The sequence below is a fragment of the Dermochelys coriacea genome, chromosome 7 (assembly GCF_009764565.3).
Source record: "Dermochelys coriacea isolate rDerCor1 chromosome 7, rDerCor1.pri.v4, whole genome shotgun sequence".
Lineage (NCBI taxonomy): Eukaryota > Metazoa > Chordata > Testudines > Dermochelyidae > Dermochelys > Dermochelys coriacea.
Genome location: NC_050074.1, coordinates 20,696,084 through 20,713,427, shown reverse-complemented (window position 1 = coordinate 20,713,427; position 17,344 = coordinate 20,696,084). Strand labels below are relative to the sequence as shown.

At 40.4% G+C, this 17,344-nt stretch overlaps 1 protein-coding gene across 6 annotated transcripts in view; it reads left to right on the top strand.

Moving 5' to 3' along the window:
* The first annotated feature begins 876 nt into the window (after positions 1-876).
* Positions 877-17,344, top strand: part of SLC6A6 (solute carrier family 6 member 6) — a 72,882-nt gene continuing 56,414 nt past the window's right edge. For 2 of the 6 annotated variants that reach the window (XM_038410742.2, XM_043519673.1), the window contains exons 1-2: positions 1,073-1,272; positions 7,967-8,002. Coding sequence is in view for 2 of the 6 variants with exons in the window: in XM_043519670.1 (XP_043375605.1) it covers positions 10,674-10,812 (139 nt within the window). In the remaining 4 variants the exon portion in view is untranslated. Of the gene's footprint in view, positions 1,273-7,966; positions 10,813-17,344 lie in introns of all 6 variants that reach the window. The other 4 variants (XM_038410741.2, XM_043519672.1, XM_043519670.1 and 1 more) reach the window with 4 other exon arrangements.

The window sequence follows — 17,344 nt, the reverse complement described above, 5'->3', positions numbered from 1 at the left end:
AAAGGAATTGCTTCAAGAAATACTCAAACTTGGACTCTCTGAGGTGTTTCCTAGTATCACAATTGCATTGTGTATTTTTGTCAGTTTGCCTGCATCAGTGGCTTCAGGTGAACGCGCCTTCAGCGTGTTGAAGCAGGTAAAGAACTGTCACTGTTCAACTATGGGACAAGAGGTTTTTAAGGTCAGGCTTGACAAAGCCCTGGCTGGGATGATTTAGTTGGGGCTTGGGCCTGCTTTGAGGAGGGGGTTGGACTAGATGCCCTCCTGAGGTCCCTTCCAGCCCCGATAGTCTATGATTCTATGAAGAGCGTTTGAATGGGCCCGCCATGCTGAATATCAGCTGTGACATTGCCCGAAAGCTAGATTTTTCCTCAATAATTAGTGCATTTGCACAGAAAAAGGCTAGAAAAGCAGGTGCTACATTAAAAAAAAAAAAAAAAAAAATTCAAATGATGGCTCACTCGTTTTCTTTGGTGCCCTATTTTGTTTTCAGGTGTCGTCATTTTTTATTTTTATTATGGCTAGGACCCCTGAGAGGGCCTGCCTCTGTGGCCCTAGGATTGCCACGAGCCCTCCATCGCCTGGATGGAGACAAGGCCTGGGACCTAGGAACAAGGAGGGGGGGGGGGCGGCGGCCGGGGGGGGGGGGGGCCTTGGATTAGAAATGCGGTGTGACTCCACTTGTCGCTGCAACTAAACGCCACCGCCGCGTATCCGGGGCCCCTGGCGCCGCTGTGCCTCGCGGCTCTGAGTTACACCCCCTGTCAATCCGGAGTGACTCCCGCGGGGGGGCGGGGGGGGGGGGCCGGCAGCCTGCGCGCGGGGGGGCGGGCTGCCCCAGGCGCGGGGGCAGCTTCCACTTTCCCTTTCGCCGAGCTCAGCCTGCCGCCTCCCAGCCGCCGCCGCCGCCGTTCCCCCTCCTCCCTGCCCCCGGCCCCGCTGGCCGCTGCCCCTCCCCGGAGCTGAGCGGGCCGCCTGCCAGCCCAGGCTCCCGGGCTGCGTGTCGGAAGCGTGGCCCCTCCTTCCCCCCACCCCTTCCTCTAGCACCCCCGCCCCTCCACCAAAGAAGAGGCTGAGCCGGTGTTTTTCCACTCAGCAGGATGGGTGATGCTCAACGCTCCCTCATTAGACAACAGAGACGAGAGGTCAGGAAGAAAGCGCTTATAAATCACCCCCGCCTCCCTCGCAGCGCGGCTAGTCGGGCGGTACCTTTCCCTGGGACACAGCGGGCAGACGCCTAGAGCCCTGGCCAGCTACCTGAGCCCGCAGCAGGTAAGATCCCCTCTCTATTGTCTGCCAGACAGGGAGAGAGCCTGGAGTTCTGGTCGCTCCCGAAGGCAGAAGGGGAAGGAACAAAGAAGGAGCCGCCGGGGGGAGGCAGCGAGGGGGTTTTTGCCTTTGCCGAAGGAAGAGCTGCCAGGCAAGAGAGGGAACGAGGGAGGACTGCTCGCTGCTTTGCTCTCGCTGCGGCGTGAAGATGGCAAAGAAAAGACCCTCAGGAGGAACGAGAGAGGGGGGCGGGCGTTGCCTTGGTGGATCAGGGCTGCAAATGTCTCATCTGTGCTCAGGGTCGGTTTCCCTCGTGCCCCCCAAGCCCCATCTCTTTGCCGTACCCTGGGCTAGATAGATTACAACGCGCTGTTTCTTTGCATTTTGGTCGCGCCGGTCAATAGTGCCCTTTCTTTCTTTCTTTCTTTCTTTCTTTCTTTCTTTCTTTCTTTCTTTCTTTCTTTCTTTCTTTCTTTCTTTCTTTCTTTCCAAGTCCCTTAACCCCCCTCCCCTCAACACCTACCTATATTTAATTGCTATCTAGGCTACCGTGTGGTTTCTCGAGCGGTTATTTCCATCTTGCCCTGCGTACATGCTCCACCACCTTGTGTTAACTTTTTTTCAGATAACAGTTTGCCGTGTGAAATTAACCACTTGCTTGGCAGCGCTCCAACCGTTAAAAGTACATTTCTTCTTTCCCAGCGCTGCTGTTTCCCCCAGTGCAAAATGCAACATTTTTTTGAAGGCTGTATGCAAACCTCCAGTCAGGTCCAATTGAAAGACCAATACAACCAGTGCTGCTGCGGCTGCTGCGGCTACTAATGGATCTAACTGGGGACTGACATTGTTTTCTTCAGAGGCAGTTAAAGTTTCCATAAGTGTCATAACTTCGTGGGTCAAGGTTCTGATTTCAGTTATCTTGGTGTCGAAAAAGTAATTCTGGATTCACATCAGTGTGGATTGGATCAGAATTTGGCCCAGCGAGTTTAAGATGATGAATATTTAGTGGTGTTTGATAATGTAACAAAAGACAGACTTTGGAGACAGCTTTAGGTTTCCATATATGAAGATAAGAGGTGTGTGTGTGGGAGTTAATTTGCATTCACACAGAAGATAAAACATGCATTAAAAGATGGAGAATTCAGAATATATTCACTCACTTCCTCATTCGTGAGCAGTGAAAAAATATATTTTTCTTTGAGAATTACTTTTTTCCTTCAAAGTGACAAAATTCTTGCACTTACATGTTCTGAAATCTTGTTTCTTCTCTTTATTATTATTTTTTAAATAATAACAACAAATGAAAACATAGTGGGAAAGCAGAGGTACAGAAACAAGTTTGAAGAACACAATCCCACGTATGAAGGATTTTTGTGTTTCAGTAGACTTCATGCCAAGATGGAGAGAGGCTTTTTTTTTTGGTTAGTTCCCATTTTTAACCGTATTGGGAAAGGCATTAAGCAAACGTGCCAAGAAGAAGAACTGGTTGTGTTTATAGTGCTATTTTGGTAACCACTGTATCTTTTTGCTTATATGTCAAAATATTTCAAATGTTGGAACAACAAAAAGTGGAGTGGTATTGTTCAGGAGACATGGAGTTAGTTGTCTGGGTAATTTGGTACTTGGATGACCGTTGCTACCAGTTTAGATTCTATGGCTTTAGGATTGTAAGGAAATAAACCCAATAAAACTGTGTATTGTGGAATGTTGAGGAGAGAGACTTTGGGCAAAACTTTTAAAATCTTGGCATATGGATTTGTTACTTCTAGATTTGGATTCAAGCAGAATTGGCCGACTCTTTTTGGCCTTGTTTATTTCCAAAGAAGTATTATGGAAAGATTTCCCTGTGGGATGTTGGTGAAAGATCATTTCCTTTTACAGAAGTGTACAGTATGGTCGTGGTGAGAGAGGGAGATTTTAGTTTTTACAAAGGGATAGCTACCATACTAATAATGCTATTTGCCTCCAGTATCAGGGCACAAGTTGAGGGTGAATTGTATGTATCTGGGGGGAGGATACCTGTAGTAAAGGTGGGTGAGTAAATGTTAGCTAGTACCTGTGAAACATTCAGAGATAGCCCCTCTCTCACTTTGGTCTTTATCTAACTTTTTGTTCTTTTTCCCTCTCTGTCCTCTTCTCCTCTTGTCTCTCCATCTCACCGTCTCGATCTTCACTACTGTCGTCATCTCTCCCATTCTCTTCCATCTTCTCTTCCTTATGGCTTATATTCTTTTTAGGCTGCAGCCAGTAGGGGGTGACATAGTTTCTCAATCTCTTCGCAGGCCGATCTGACTATGACACTCCAGCCACTAGAAGGCAGAATATGGAGGACAGGCAAACTTAATGTGCTATATCAGTGATACTCAAACTGAAACTCCTGAGTTGCAAGTGGCTCTTTAATGTGTCTCCTGCGGCTCTTTACAGCACATGATATTAAAACACTGCAATACTTAATTATTAAACAAATTAGGCTATTAACCAGTCAGGATGTTTTTACTGTGTTATTAACCGCTTGTAGTTGATAAAGTAATAATACTTGGCCAGTCATTTTGCTGTGAGAATAATACTGTATATATATATATATATATATAATTCTCACAGCAAAATTACTGGCCTATATATTCATATTTAAACAGTAGGACAGGGGAAATATTTAGGAGATATATTTAAACAATAGGACAAGGGAAATATATATATATATATATATATATATATATAGATGATATTTCCCTTGTCCTACTGTTTAAATATGAATATATAGCACTATAGTAAATGAAACAATGAATTCACACTACTGAGGTCTGAGTATCATTGTCCTATAATATAGATGGGGAGAGAATGGAAAGGCAAGGGAATTCTTTATTAATTTTTTAATTTCTGTTGTTTACATTTACCAACCTGCATTTTCCAGTGTGTAGTGTCAGACAACTGGCTTCAAAATCCTCTAGCTACCTGCTGCTTAACTGTGTGCAGTGCTAGGGCACTACGTAAAGAGCAGTAAACTGCAGCCAGCATAAAGCAATCTGGAGGCATTAAGGAGATGGACAGATGGGTGGAAGTGCTTGTCTAAAAATGCCCTTCTTTGGTTTTAGGGATATCAGGTCAGATTCTGGTGTAAAACTGGAATAATTCTGCAGATGTTAATGTACACTAATGTAATGCAGGGGAGAATTTGACCCTTCAGTTTAGTTGGCAGCCATTAGCTTCTGCATTTTTATTTTTTTGATGGTTTGATGGGGTTTTTTTTTATTATTTTTTTAAATGGCACAATGCGTGAGCTGAGGTAAGAACGGGTCTCCAGGATGTTTGAAATCATGTATGAACAAGAGGTGCAGCACTGCTGTGGAAAAATACAAAGAAACCTCAGACTAGATTACTGTTTGTGCATGATGTTGGAGAAGTCCTGCCTGCCAGAATTTGATTGCTTCAGTAGGGTTCTTCAGAGTGACTTGTTTTACAGCTAAAACTGGGGAGAATTTCAAGGATTAATTCCTTAATTTGAAATTTGAATACCAAGACTGAGCTACAGCCTAATGATTTGCACTTAAAGCTTCCTTTCCATTTCGGGATGCATTTCCAAAGAGGCTTTTAGCTGAGCAAGTCCTATGGATTATAGCACAGTTAGAAAACCCCATATAGTGCTTTGAAGCTCTGCTCCCTCATAGCCTAATTGTTTTGTGCTGTGTGTGCTTTCAGTAGCAAGGAGGCATTCCATTCTGTGTCTTTCTAACTTTGGCTGTTCCCACTTGGCTTTGCATTGAAAGTGTAATCTGCATTTTGCACCCAAATGCACCAGCAGAGACAACTGAGGGTATAGACTGTGGGGCAGAGAAGTGTAAACCCTAAAGGAAAACTAAACCATGATTACACAGAGAATTGAATTTAGGGTAAACCAAAGTCTTTTAACTTTACTGAGGCATCCTGAATTTTCAATGTAGTACAATGGCAGAACTGTTTAAACCCCAAACAATCACATTTTATTTCATTACGCTTTCCCTCCTCAGAGCATAACAATATAATCTTTCAGTTTTCCAAATCTTTATTTTCCTGTAGATTATTTACTCTCTGGTGTCATTACATGTACCATAGTGGAAGCATTTTCTGGAGAAAAGATTAATTGTTTTCTTATTCTATTGGATCTGACAATATCTTGTTTAAAGAAATGAGTGCTGTAAAGGAAATCACTATCTGATGAAATTTATTGATGGGAAATTGCACTTATAGAATGTAGGTTAGAGTCAGTTCCATTGCTAAGGCTCTTTCTGTCCATTGCAAATAATAATGCTGTCAACCCTAGTATTGCTTTGGAAAGCCCTCTGTTTCCAACATTAAAAAACCCATGTAGTATTCTGCAGTAATAGTGGGTCCAGAACACTGGATCTTTTGACTGAGGTCTGTAGTATATTTTTTTAAAAATGAGTAAAACAGCATAGTCACCATCATTTAATTTTTAACTTTAGATATATTAAAATAATTACTGAGCCTTCTCCTGTGTCTGTGATTTCCACAAGAGCACCAAAAACACCCTTTGTCTGTTTCTACTAACAGAGAGGGTGGATTTGGTGAAATGAAGAATTGGTAGCACAGAATAGCGCCAGGTACTGCATTTAGTCAGTGCAAGCTTCTCGTCACACCCCTCTGCCAATGCTCCTCAGTTCTCATCTTCTGGACCCCCTCTGTTATTCCATTGTTCTCCCTTCCTTCCCAGTCCGCCAGCACACCTCAATCATGACCTGACACACCTGAACCAAAACCAAACAGGGGCTCTGTACAGCTGTGCCATGCTCTGTAGTGTTTTTAGAATGTAGACAAATGACTCCATAAAGATGCTTTTGCTTTCTTAAGAACACTTCAGTTCCGTTTGAAACATGCAACAACTAAAGATGAATGTGCAAGGTGGAGGAGTTACAGCTTTTTTAAAAAAGAAAAGGAGTACTTGTGGCACCTTAGAGACTAAAAAATTTATTTGAGCATAAGCTTTCATGAGCTACAGCTGATGAAGTGAGCTGTAGCTCACGAAAGCTTATGCTCAAATAAATTTGTTAGTCTCTAAGGTGCCACAAGGACTCCTTTTCTTTTTGCGAATACAGACTAACACGGCTGCTTATCTGATTCATCACCCTAATCAATTGTCGATGCTTTAAAATTGCAGTTTTGAATAGATTACAATGGGAGATTAGTGATGAAAGAAGTCAAATGCTCTAACCCACATTTATGCTAAAGGATTGCTTTTAAAAAGTAATCCCATAGTCCCATCATTTAAGCACTTCATACAGCAAATTCCCACTTAACTCCAGTGGCACTTGGAATAGTCCACTTACAGGAATGATTCTCCAGTGGTTTGGAAGGAAAGTCAGAGTATGAAGTTGTCGTTTCTATGTTCATTGAATTTCCCCCCACAAGTGTATGTTGGGATAGGTTAAACCAAAAGCTAGAGCCTCTGCTGGTGTAAATCGCTGTAGCTCCACTGATTGAGTTGAGTTGTACCCGCTGAGGATCTGACCCAAAGCATTTTTATCTGTTCAAAGAGAAAATGTACATGCTAAGCTCTGGTCATTACTGCATTGCTAAACTTGTACCGTGGTTGACGTTGGTGTAAAATACTCCAGTAGAAGTTTGGAAGTAGAGGTGCAGTAAAGTTATCCATTAATTTATTTCCAAATCTAAATATGGGGGTTGCCATTGGAGGGCCAACATTTACCAATATTATTTTACCTCAGGATCTGAGCTTCCAAGAAAAAAGAGAGAGAAGTAATAACAGTTGGCTTATTCTGTTGCAACCACTGTATTCATGTGGTTTTTGTCTTTCTGAGGGACTTAGGGCTTGTCTACATGTGGGAGTTATTCCAGAATTAGAGTGTCCGCACTTGAAGTTATTCAAGAATAGTTACTGTGTTTTAAATTTACACCCTTCCTTAATCCAAATTAACTTTTAAGTTTACACAATCCCTGTTTACACTGAAGACAGGAAAGGGGAATGACATGAGGCAGGATGGGTGTCCAAAGTCATTTGTTGGAGTGAAGCCTTGTTTAGTCCCAACAGCTCCATTGTGTTTGTTGTTATGGTTTCCCTGCCATAACAGAGGGAGTCATCAACTACTTTTTTGGCTGCAAGGCTTGTGCCTCAGTGCAACTGTGTCTTGGGCACAGGGTGGAGGAAAGTGATTTGCAAAACCTATGAGACACTGCCTTAGGGGTTGCTGCAGATGTGCATGTTAGCACTGGGTAGATGGGAAACAGAGATCCTACACATAGATGCATGTGGCATCAATGAGAACTTAGGAAGTAATTTGAAAAGCCTTCTTACCTTGCTCCACATAAAATGGCCTTGGAATTTTATTTTTACTCAGACAGTGTAATTTACTTGCTCTTAATACACATGCAGGCAAAATTTCTATAACAATTTATATTAAAAATTTGCTGTGGGATGACGGATTAGAAATGACCTATTTTTGCATTGTTATTATGTTCAATATCTTGGTGTACTTCAAAAAACTTTTTTGGTTCATACATATTATTTGTTGGATATCATCTGCATGATGATGTTTAAATCAAATGTATCTTAGTATCCTGATGGACTTTTTCCCTTTTTTTATTTTAATTTTATTTTATCTTATGTATCTGTTTATTTATTTGCTTTCTCTTTTTTTTTCTTTTTCTTCTTCTCCCTCTTCTCCCCCCCCCCTTCCAAAAACAGGAAGAGAAAATCCATTCAGGAGAGACTCTTCTTCATGTAAGTGTTATTTATGTTCATTTATGAAATTACAAAAGGATTATAAAAACGATTAGAATGTTCAAATACTGAACGCTTACCATCTGCTCATAGAAACCAACTGAATAAAGAGCATGTAAAAATAAACTTCAGTTACACAATAACAATACTCGATACCTGTTATCTCAAATCTATATATGCAGTTCTATTGTGTATATCATGGTAGTACCTAGGCACCATCACAAAGTATTTTACAGATATTGGTAACTCCTGTTTAGTAGGTGTGAAGTAACGTCTCACTTTATATATGAAGGGCAACAGATGCAGAGAGGTTGAGGGTCTCTACCAAAGCCCATTAACTTGATGGAAAAACTTCCATTGACTTCAGTGGGCTTTGGATCAAGCCCTAAGTGACTTGGCCAAGGTCAAAGAGGGAATCAATGTCCGAACTCAGTTTAGAACTCAGGAGTCCTAGCTCCCAGTCCTATGCTACAAATAAGCTTCTCTCTTTTGGATTCTTCTACAAAATCCAAGTTGTGTCTGTAAAGTTGTTTTTGTTTATTTGTTTATGTGTGTGGCCTCTTGTAGCATACAGATATTTCAGGCCTTTTTTACAACCCATGGACCCTCTAAAATGAGATTAAATAACACCAGCCATCAATGAATATTGTTGCAAATGTTTTGTGAATACATTTGCCTCCAGAATAAATGCTCAGTCTACATCAGGCTGATGAATCTTGTACAGGACTCTCTATAGAATACATAAAGCTACACATCATGGAGTTCAACAGTTTTACACGTCGCCTAGCAACTTGATTTGCTTGCAGATCTCTGATTTTAAAACTTTGAGTAGTCAAGTAAGTTCTGCTCTAGTATCTCTCTCTAGTAAGTAAAGTCAAGAAAATCTTTCAAGAAGCAGCATAGATTAAGACCATTATTGCCTTAGCGCAAAATGAGCCTTAATGAGGAAAATGACTGCATTAATTGCAATGCAGAGGACCTGCTTTGTATAACTTCGAAGCACGCACTATGTCAAGTGGCGTGGCAAGCCATGAGCGTTCACATCAATCTGACTTCTCATAAATCAACATTTTTTCAGAAAATTAACATACATCTCTGAATTATGGCACTAGATTAGACTCAGATAGAAACTCCTGGTTAATATGTAGCAAAATGCTGTGTGGTGACAAATGTTTTTTGTGTGTGTTATTGGGCTGGAATGTTAGTTCCGCTTTTAGATAAAAGGAGCTTGTGCAATGCACCCTTGTAGATCATTATTTCCCTGGCTAGTACGATAGTTATGTAGTCAACTGTGTTCAGCTGTTTCTCTCTTACGCTACCCTTTATTTTGCATTTCAATAAGAGGAGGGCTTAGATGTAGGCAGAGACTGGAGCCTCTTTGAACCTAGCAAGACACAACTGCGTGGTCCATTGCTAGTCAAAAATCTATTGAAAACTCGCTCTATTCTGGCTATATTTCTGGCAGAAATGTTATAAGAATTTTATTTTGTATCTTTGAATTATAAACATTCTTTTGGCTGGTTTTATGGAAATCATTAGGGCAATCAATTAAGGATAAGCTTTTTCAAAGGAGAAGAGCATGTGTATATTAAATGAAAAAAAAACCACACCAGCAATTAAAAAGAATTGTCCTTTACACTGGGATGCTAAAACTGAGACTGAGGGTATCTTTGAGAAGCTACGGTACCATTTTTTAAAAGACAATAGGAATGGAAAAATTCCAGGAGTCATATTACTCACATTTTTCAACATGGGACCCCTAATATAGAAAATTCAACTCTCTTGAAAAGAGTTCAAAGGACACATTTCCCCCAGTTTTTTAAAGAGGAATCACCAGGGTAACAAAAACATCTTTAAAGGAAGAGGCTCCAAATAGAAAAAGAAACCTAAAGACATGATGATACGGTGTCCCGACGTTGTACGCTAGAATCTGGAGCCCATTGGAATGCAGATTCAAAGATCTCCCTCTAGTGACTTTAATATCATAAAGCTGAATATCTGGATAATCTAGAGCCTTGTAACTGGAATATATTCCATAAAATGGATCAGTGATACAAAATTTATGGCCTAGAGGCCACATGCAGTACAACCTTCTACCACCTGCTGTGGCATTTCAGCAGCCAAAGGCAAGCTTTGAGCACCAGAGCCTCTCTCTCCTGGTTCTGTGCATGAAATATCATGACTCAGATTTGATGTCTGTAACCTGTCTCTATATGTGCCTCAGTGCCTTGGCTCCCTTTGGCTTCTTCAACAGTATGAATTTCCAAAAGAGAGTTTACTCCAGGGATGTGAATAATCAGAATATTGTCAAGTGTCGGAATTATGAAACTTCCAGGATAGAAACCTCTCTTTGCAGTGTGAATTTTCAGAAGGGTCTAAACTTCCGCGGATATGAATTCTAGATTGGGATTAACCCCATCGACTGTGAATGACCAAAATGAGGCCTCTTCGGTAATGTTAAACTTTGAGAAGCTAATAATCCCCCCAGAATGTGAACTCTCAAGAGGAAATTAAGCCCAGGGATTTCAAACTTCAGATGGTGGATCCCACTGATATATCTGAATTCTCAGAGGTGCTTCGGACACGTGAAATATTTGCAGGGGCCACCTCCTGCCATTGTGACATTTTGAAAAAGGACTCCTGGTGACAGTAACCAGGCATTTGTATTATAATGATAATAAAGGGACCGTCTTGTGATTGTCACTTTGCGACAAATACTACCACAATTCATTACTTTCCATCAGTGCCTCACCCTATGGAGGAATCACCACTGCCCATCCACAGTGAGAAGGGGACAGAAGTCCCGACTGGTGAGTGCAGTTGGGATGGGATATTTGTAAAGGGTGGGGGCAATGATGCTACATGGATTTATATGCCTGGTGTGTGTGCACCCATTTGTCATTAAAAATTCTAGGACTTGTTACCAGTGCCCCTTTTTTATATTTTTTAAGTGTGTATTTTAGCATTCCTGAAAGGTGATATATTGGCATGATTGGTTCTCAGCTGATCCACAGACAAAGTACAACATGAGCAGCAACAATGTTAAGATTCCACTTCACATTGTCATACTAATGTTTCTGAACTCAGAGCTAGAAGGTTCACCTTTATGTGTTTAAAAAAAAAAAAAAAAAAAGGTAGTTCAGATTTCATGCCCTTTCAGCCTTCAGCCTCAATGCTGAAACTGCCCATAAGTCTGCTTATTGAAATGGTGGTTTTTGCAATGAGGACACTTGTTCTTCCAGAAATCCACCAGACTTATTTTACATAAGCCACAGGACAACCAACTGACCCGGGTTGGATTTTAACCAGATATATAGCAGCAGAGTGGGCCAGATCCTGTGAGCATCATATATTAGATACATCTGTGTAGGAGCACCAGCCTTTCAGATAACCAAAGTAAATAGAACATGAAAAAAAAAAGATTGCCTAGTGTACGCCTTTGGATTTTAAGAGGGCTATTGTCTACATCTTTTCCCCTAGCTTCTTGTTTAACCTGTTCTTGAATATGGGCAATGACTGTACCCAGACAACCTCCTTTGAGGTTCTGTGTCATTGCTCTGGTGCAGCACTTTAAAGAACTTCTTCTTACTTTCCATCCAGAACTTTTCCTTACTTAATTTCAATCAACTGCTCCCTGTTCTGCCATCTTTTGAGCCGGATTAATTATTTACCTTCACATATATTATTACCTTAAAGGTATTTATAGAAGGCTCATGGCCCACAGATTCTTCTCACTTCTAGACTATATTAATTTAGTTCATTCAATCTCTCCATCCGTCCTTGGATCAGTTTTATTGCCCTTATTTGTGTTTCCTTTAATTTTTCTATATCCATTCTAATCTGTGGAGATCAGAACTACACATGCTATTCCCACTATGGCTGTGCTAGGGCTGTGTTAACATGACACTGTTATCTCTTTAGCTTTCCATATGATCCTTTTATATATATACAGATCCAAAAATAGCATGGCATCTCCCCCCCCAGCAGCATCACACTGAGACTCTGTATTAATTTGCTGTCTGTGATCACCCTTAGATCTTTCTCAAATTCACAGCTAGCTACCCCTCAATTAATAGCTGTGCTATTTATTTCCTCTCCCTCAATATAGGAATTTATACTTGCTAATACTGAATATCATTTCATTGCATGCAACCTACTTATTGCACTAGGATTTGGTTTAAGACGGTATGATTATGTGTTCATTTTAATGCACCTAGATTTATCCTAACTTTTGTATTGTAGTTGTTATTGTTTTGTTATCTACAGTGCAAAGAATTAATTGAGATACGTAACATTTTATGTTTCAATACCCTTCTTGCAATTGTCCTCTGTATATTACTCCAAACCCTATTTCCAGCTCCGTCATTTTTATCTGCATCCCTGCCCTTCATTTGTTTTATATTAGTTTTAAAATATTAGTAAATAATGTAGAAACTGACAAGTTCAGCATTTTTCTTTTTCTTCATGTTGTACCTTTTCTCTCTGTTTAGTTAGTATATTGTCATTATATGGCTTATATGCATGGAAAGAGGTAGCCTTTCACATAGTGGAGATAATCTCTTTCTCACCCATGTTGGAGCTTTGCTCACGTAAGCAACTGGGTGACATCAGTCCTCTCTTATAGAACTGCTTAATCTAACTCTCTCATATACATTGGCATTTTTATCAAGTCTCTTCCATTGCCCTGCGGGAGGCTGGACTGCTGGGATTGTGGCATCTGCACCAAGAATGAAATATAAAGTTTGGTGAATCATGAAAAATCAAACAAACAAACAAAGTGTGAATGAAAGCTTTTTATTTAATGTTTGCTCACTGCTGTCATGGAGTGCATTTCCTGGACTGTGTACTGAACTCTGGTGTAGCTGTCAGACTACCCAGCTTGATCCAGGTTCAGATCAAACCAGATCAAAGGTGATCATTAAAAGTTTAAAATAAATGGCTGTATTATATACATAACACCTGGTAGCAGAGAGGAAACAAGTGGCAAAGGTGAACAATGGTGACAGAGATGGGTGTGAGCTGCTAAAAAATTGGAATATGGAGTCTGAATAGCCAAAGAATTGGATCTGGGATTTTAATTGGGCTCATTGTATTCTGTAGAGATAGAAGTCAGCTGCAAAAATATGATCTGTGTCTGGGTCTGAATTCCGATTATAGTCTCCCTGATTTAGGTCTAAGCTTTCCATTTGGGCCATTTCCTGAAAATAGAAGGGAGTCTTGTCACAGGTTTAGGTAGGTCAAAAAGGACCCGTTAATAATTCACACACACACACACACACACACACACACACACACACAGTATATAGTGATACAACTGAATAATTCACACACACACAGTATATAGTGATACAACTGTGAAAGTAATTGATTGCAATAACTACTTAATTAAAACAAAGAGTAGTTTTGTGAAGTAATCTGATTATTTCCTGTTCTGGAAGGTAATTTGAATTATATGTTAAAGTTATCTTGTCTTGCCTCTCCCAAATATGAGTAGGGATGCCAAGTCACTTTGCAGTTCACATATTTGATGCAAAAGACTTGCAAATGGAGTCAGTAATACTCCCATGCAGTAGATCCATTTTTTCAAAAAGTAAATTTAACAATGCTGATTTTAAATAGTAAGTGAAAGGAACATATATCCAGCTAGTTTATTACAGCTGCTACATGAAATCAACAGCTACAAATAATAATACTCACTCATGAAATATCACACACAATAGGTTCACCAATAAACGAACCAACATGTGCTCATGCCTGAAACACTACGTACTCCAGTTTCAGAGTAGCAGCCGTGTACTCCACGTACTCCAGTGATATACTGTATAGGTCCTCTGAGTTGAGGAATGGGAGGTTATAACAAAATAACATTTTCATCTCCTTGTGACGCGGTGAGGACATTGGCATTTCTGCTAATAGCTCAATAAGACTTTTGAGTAGGAAGGATTCTGCTTGTTCTTGATTTGTTTTTGCACTTTTATGAAATACATTCCCATGCAAAGCTAGGGGAGCAAAATGTCAACAAACATGTTAATAAATCAAGGCTAAAAGGTAGAAAGTAGGAAGTATTATGCGTAATAGTATAAGAGAAGATAAAGAATAATAATAAAAGAATACAGGGCAAAAATCTGGCAGTCTTTGTTCAGGCAAAACTCCAGTTGGCTTACATGCTTGTGACAATTAACTGATTTAGTAGACTCAAGATGAAAAAGTGAGCAGAACAGGTCATTTATTCATTCTTATTTATATTAGGGTCATGGCCAAAGGCCTCAATCACCAATTGGGTCCTGTTGTGCTAGGCATTGAAAAAACCCATAAGACAACACAGTCACTGGAGGCTTTACATTTCAAAAGGCAAAACCCAGGAATGAGGTATTTGTAATTACAGTAGTTTAATTTAAGTCACACAGTGTTGAAGAACATCACTGAGGCAATAATTGTCATCCAAGGGATTGAGGAGCAATAGGGCTGTAAGAGGAGGTGTTTATTCATGTGATTCCACGGACTCCCTCCTAAAGTCCCTACCTTCAGATAGCATTAATGTTGAGAAGGAAGCTGTCAAAATTCTATTCCAAAGAAACACACATGTAGGACCTGATTCTGAGTTCATTTACACTGTGATAACTCCTGACTGCAGGGTTGCTACTTTTGATTTACCTTTGTATAAATGAGATCAGAATCAGGCCCTTAATTTCTATAGACATGGGACCCCGTTTTACTCTCCTTACTTAGGATCAATCCTGCTCCCTTTGAAATCAGTGGGAGTTTTGCAATAATGCTTAGTTGTTACTCAGGCAAAATCCCATTGGGCCATATCACTCCCCAGTGGTGCACTTGTAAATCTGATGATCACTGTTGACTTCAGTGGACTCCCTCCAAATTTACAATGGGGTAATTTAGGCTCTGTTTACCAGGGTTGAAGCCAAGTAGACACAGTTTAACACCCTTTCAGTTATTAGCTGGTTATGTTATAGACTTAGCCTAGGCTCTATTAAGAACCTACAAATGGCCATACTAGCTAGGTCAGACCAATGGTCCATTTAACCCAGTATCCTGACTTCTGACAGTAGCTAATGTCAGATGTTTCAGAAGGAATAAATAGAACAGGGCAATTTCAAGTGATCCATCTCCTGTCATCCAGTCCCAGCTTCTGGCACTTGGAGGTTTAGGGACACCCAGAGCATGGGGTTGCGTCCCTGATCATCTTGATAGACCTGTCCTAATAGCCCTTGATAGACCTGTCCTCCATTAACTTATTTCATTCTTTTTTGAACCCAGTTATTGTTTTGGCCTTCCCAACATCCCATGGCAACGAGTTCCACGGGTTGACTGTGTGTTGTGTGAAGAAGTACACACTTTTATTTGTTTTAAACCTGCTGCCTCTTAATTTTATTAGGTGAGCCCTGGCTCTTGTATTATGTGAAGGGGTAAATAACACTTCCCTATTCACTTTCTCCACATCTTGCATGATTTTGTAGACCTCTCTCATATTGTCCCCTCCCTGTTCCTCATCTCTTTTCTAAGATGAACAGTCCCAGTCTTTTTAATCTCTCCTCGTATGGAAGCTGTTCCACACCCCTCATCATTTTGTGGTCCTGTGCACCTTTTCCTATTCTACTATATCTTTTTTGATATATTGAACTCAGGGCTTTAGAGCAGGATTTGCTCTATGCTGCGTGCACTCTGCTGTTAAGCTTCTCCAGGCTCTCATTAATGATGAGTTCCTTCCTGAGGTGTCAATCTATTCCTGTCCTAGGCGGACTGACTGAAAGACAGATGATCTATCTTTTTCCCCTGAATATGACTGTGCTCCTCACAGGGAGGGCTGCTCTTCAGGCAGAATGAGCGTAGAGAGCACATCTTTGCCCTAACAGAAAGAGCATAATTTGCTCTATGGAGTACCAGTTAGCTGTGTCCCTTCAGCAGGCTGGCTATTTTCTAAAGACAAGAGCAGAATGTTGGTCTCCACCTCTACTGGGAATGATCGTACATAAAGGGCCTGATTTTGCCAGGTGCTGAGTGCCTTCTGTGAGGTGCTGAATAGTCTCTGCAGCCAAAAAGAGCTGATTGCTCTTTGCGCCAGCCAAGATGTGCACTTGCAATACTTGCAGATAGCACTTACCAACTACGTGTTTTGACAAACTGGAAGTGGCTTGGATAGATTTCCCTGCAATGCAACATGTCTCGAGCATTCACAACACTTTCCAGCCACTAAAAACAGTACATCATCATTTGAAAATAATAGAAAATAATAATAAATAATAATGATGTGACTATTTCTGTATGACCTATTGAGAACTGACAATTAAAAAAATCCCCAAAACAAGTAGTTGTTTAAAATCACTCCAAATATGTTACACAGTGAGTTATACCACCCGGAACTACCATGTATACCAGTTTACTGTGGCGCAGGGAGTCAGTCACAGGACATATTGTGAAACACAGTAGTGATTATTTGGCACATGTTGTTACATTAAGCATCTTCTGTTTATTTAAAGGAACATGCTTTGTGCTTTCAAGATAAAATGAGTATAATCTAATATAGCTCTAATGGGGGCCATTGCTATTTTATATTCAACCCAGAGCTGTCATTGATCACTAGGATGACCAGATGTCCCGATTTTATAGGGACAGTCTGGATATTTGGGGCTTTGTCTTATATAGGTGCCTATTACCTCCCATACCCGTCCCGATTTTTCACACTCGCTATCTGGTCACCCTGTTGATCATCCATACAATAATGCAATATCCTCTCTAAATTTTTCTTTCCAATTATTTGTTTTGAATGTGTGAAATATCAGAGCGTTGAAATTTGCTTTTCATACAGTATTGTTGTTACTTACTTTAACCTTTGTCCCTCCTTTCCCTAAGCTCTCCTTCCTCTGCCTCTTATTTTAGGGCCCAAACCAGTTTTACACCAGCGTAATTTCATAGATCGGATTCCAATCTCACTTACACTAGCATAAAACAGCAGTTACTCCGCTGAGGTCATCTGAGATCAGAAGCGGGATGTTTATGCTAGAAATTTAAATTGTAAGCGCTTTGGGGCAGGGACCTTGGCTGATGTTTTGGTGGCATTGAAATCAGTAGTCTTGCCATTAATTTCAGTGGCACTGGGATTTCGCCCGATGGCTCTTTAAATCTCTGTTAAGTGCCATGAGAAGTTATTGTGATATAAAGTGTTTAATAAATAATTATGTAATAATGATTATAACAGTTTGGAATATTTAAACGATAGATACCCTTTCAACTCCCACCCCACCCTCCACCAATACTAAATGCCCATTTTATATTGGTACAATCTTAAATAATTTTGAAAAAGAGCCTCCAGGCATTTAGGATCTA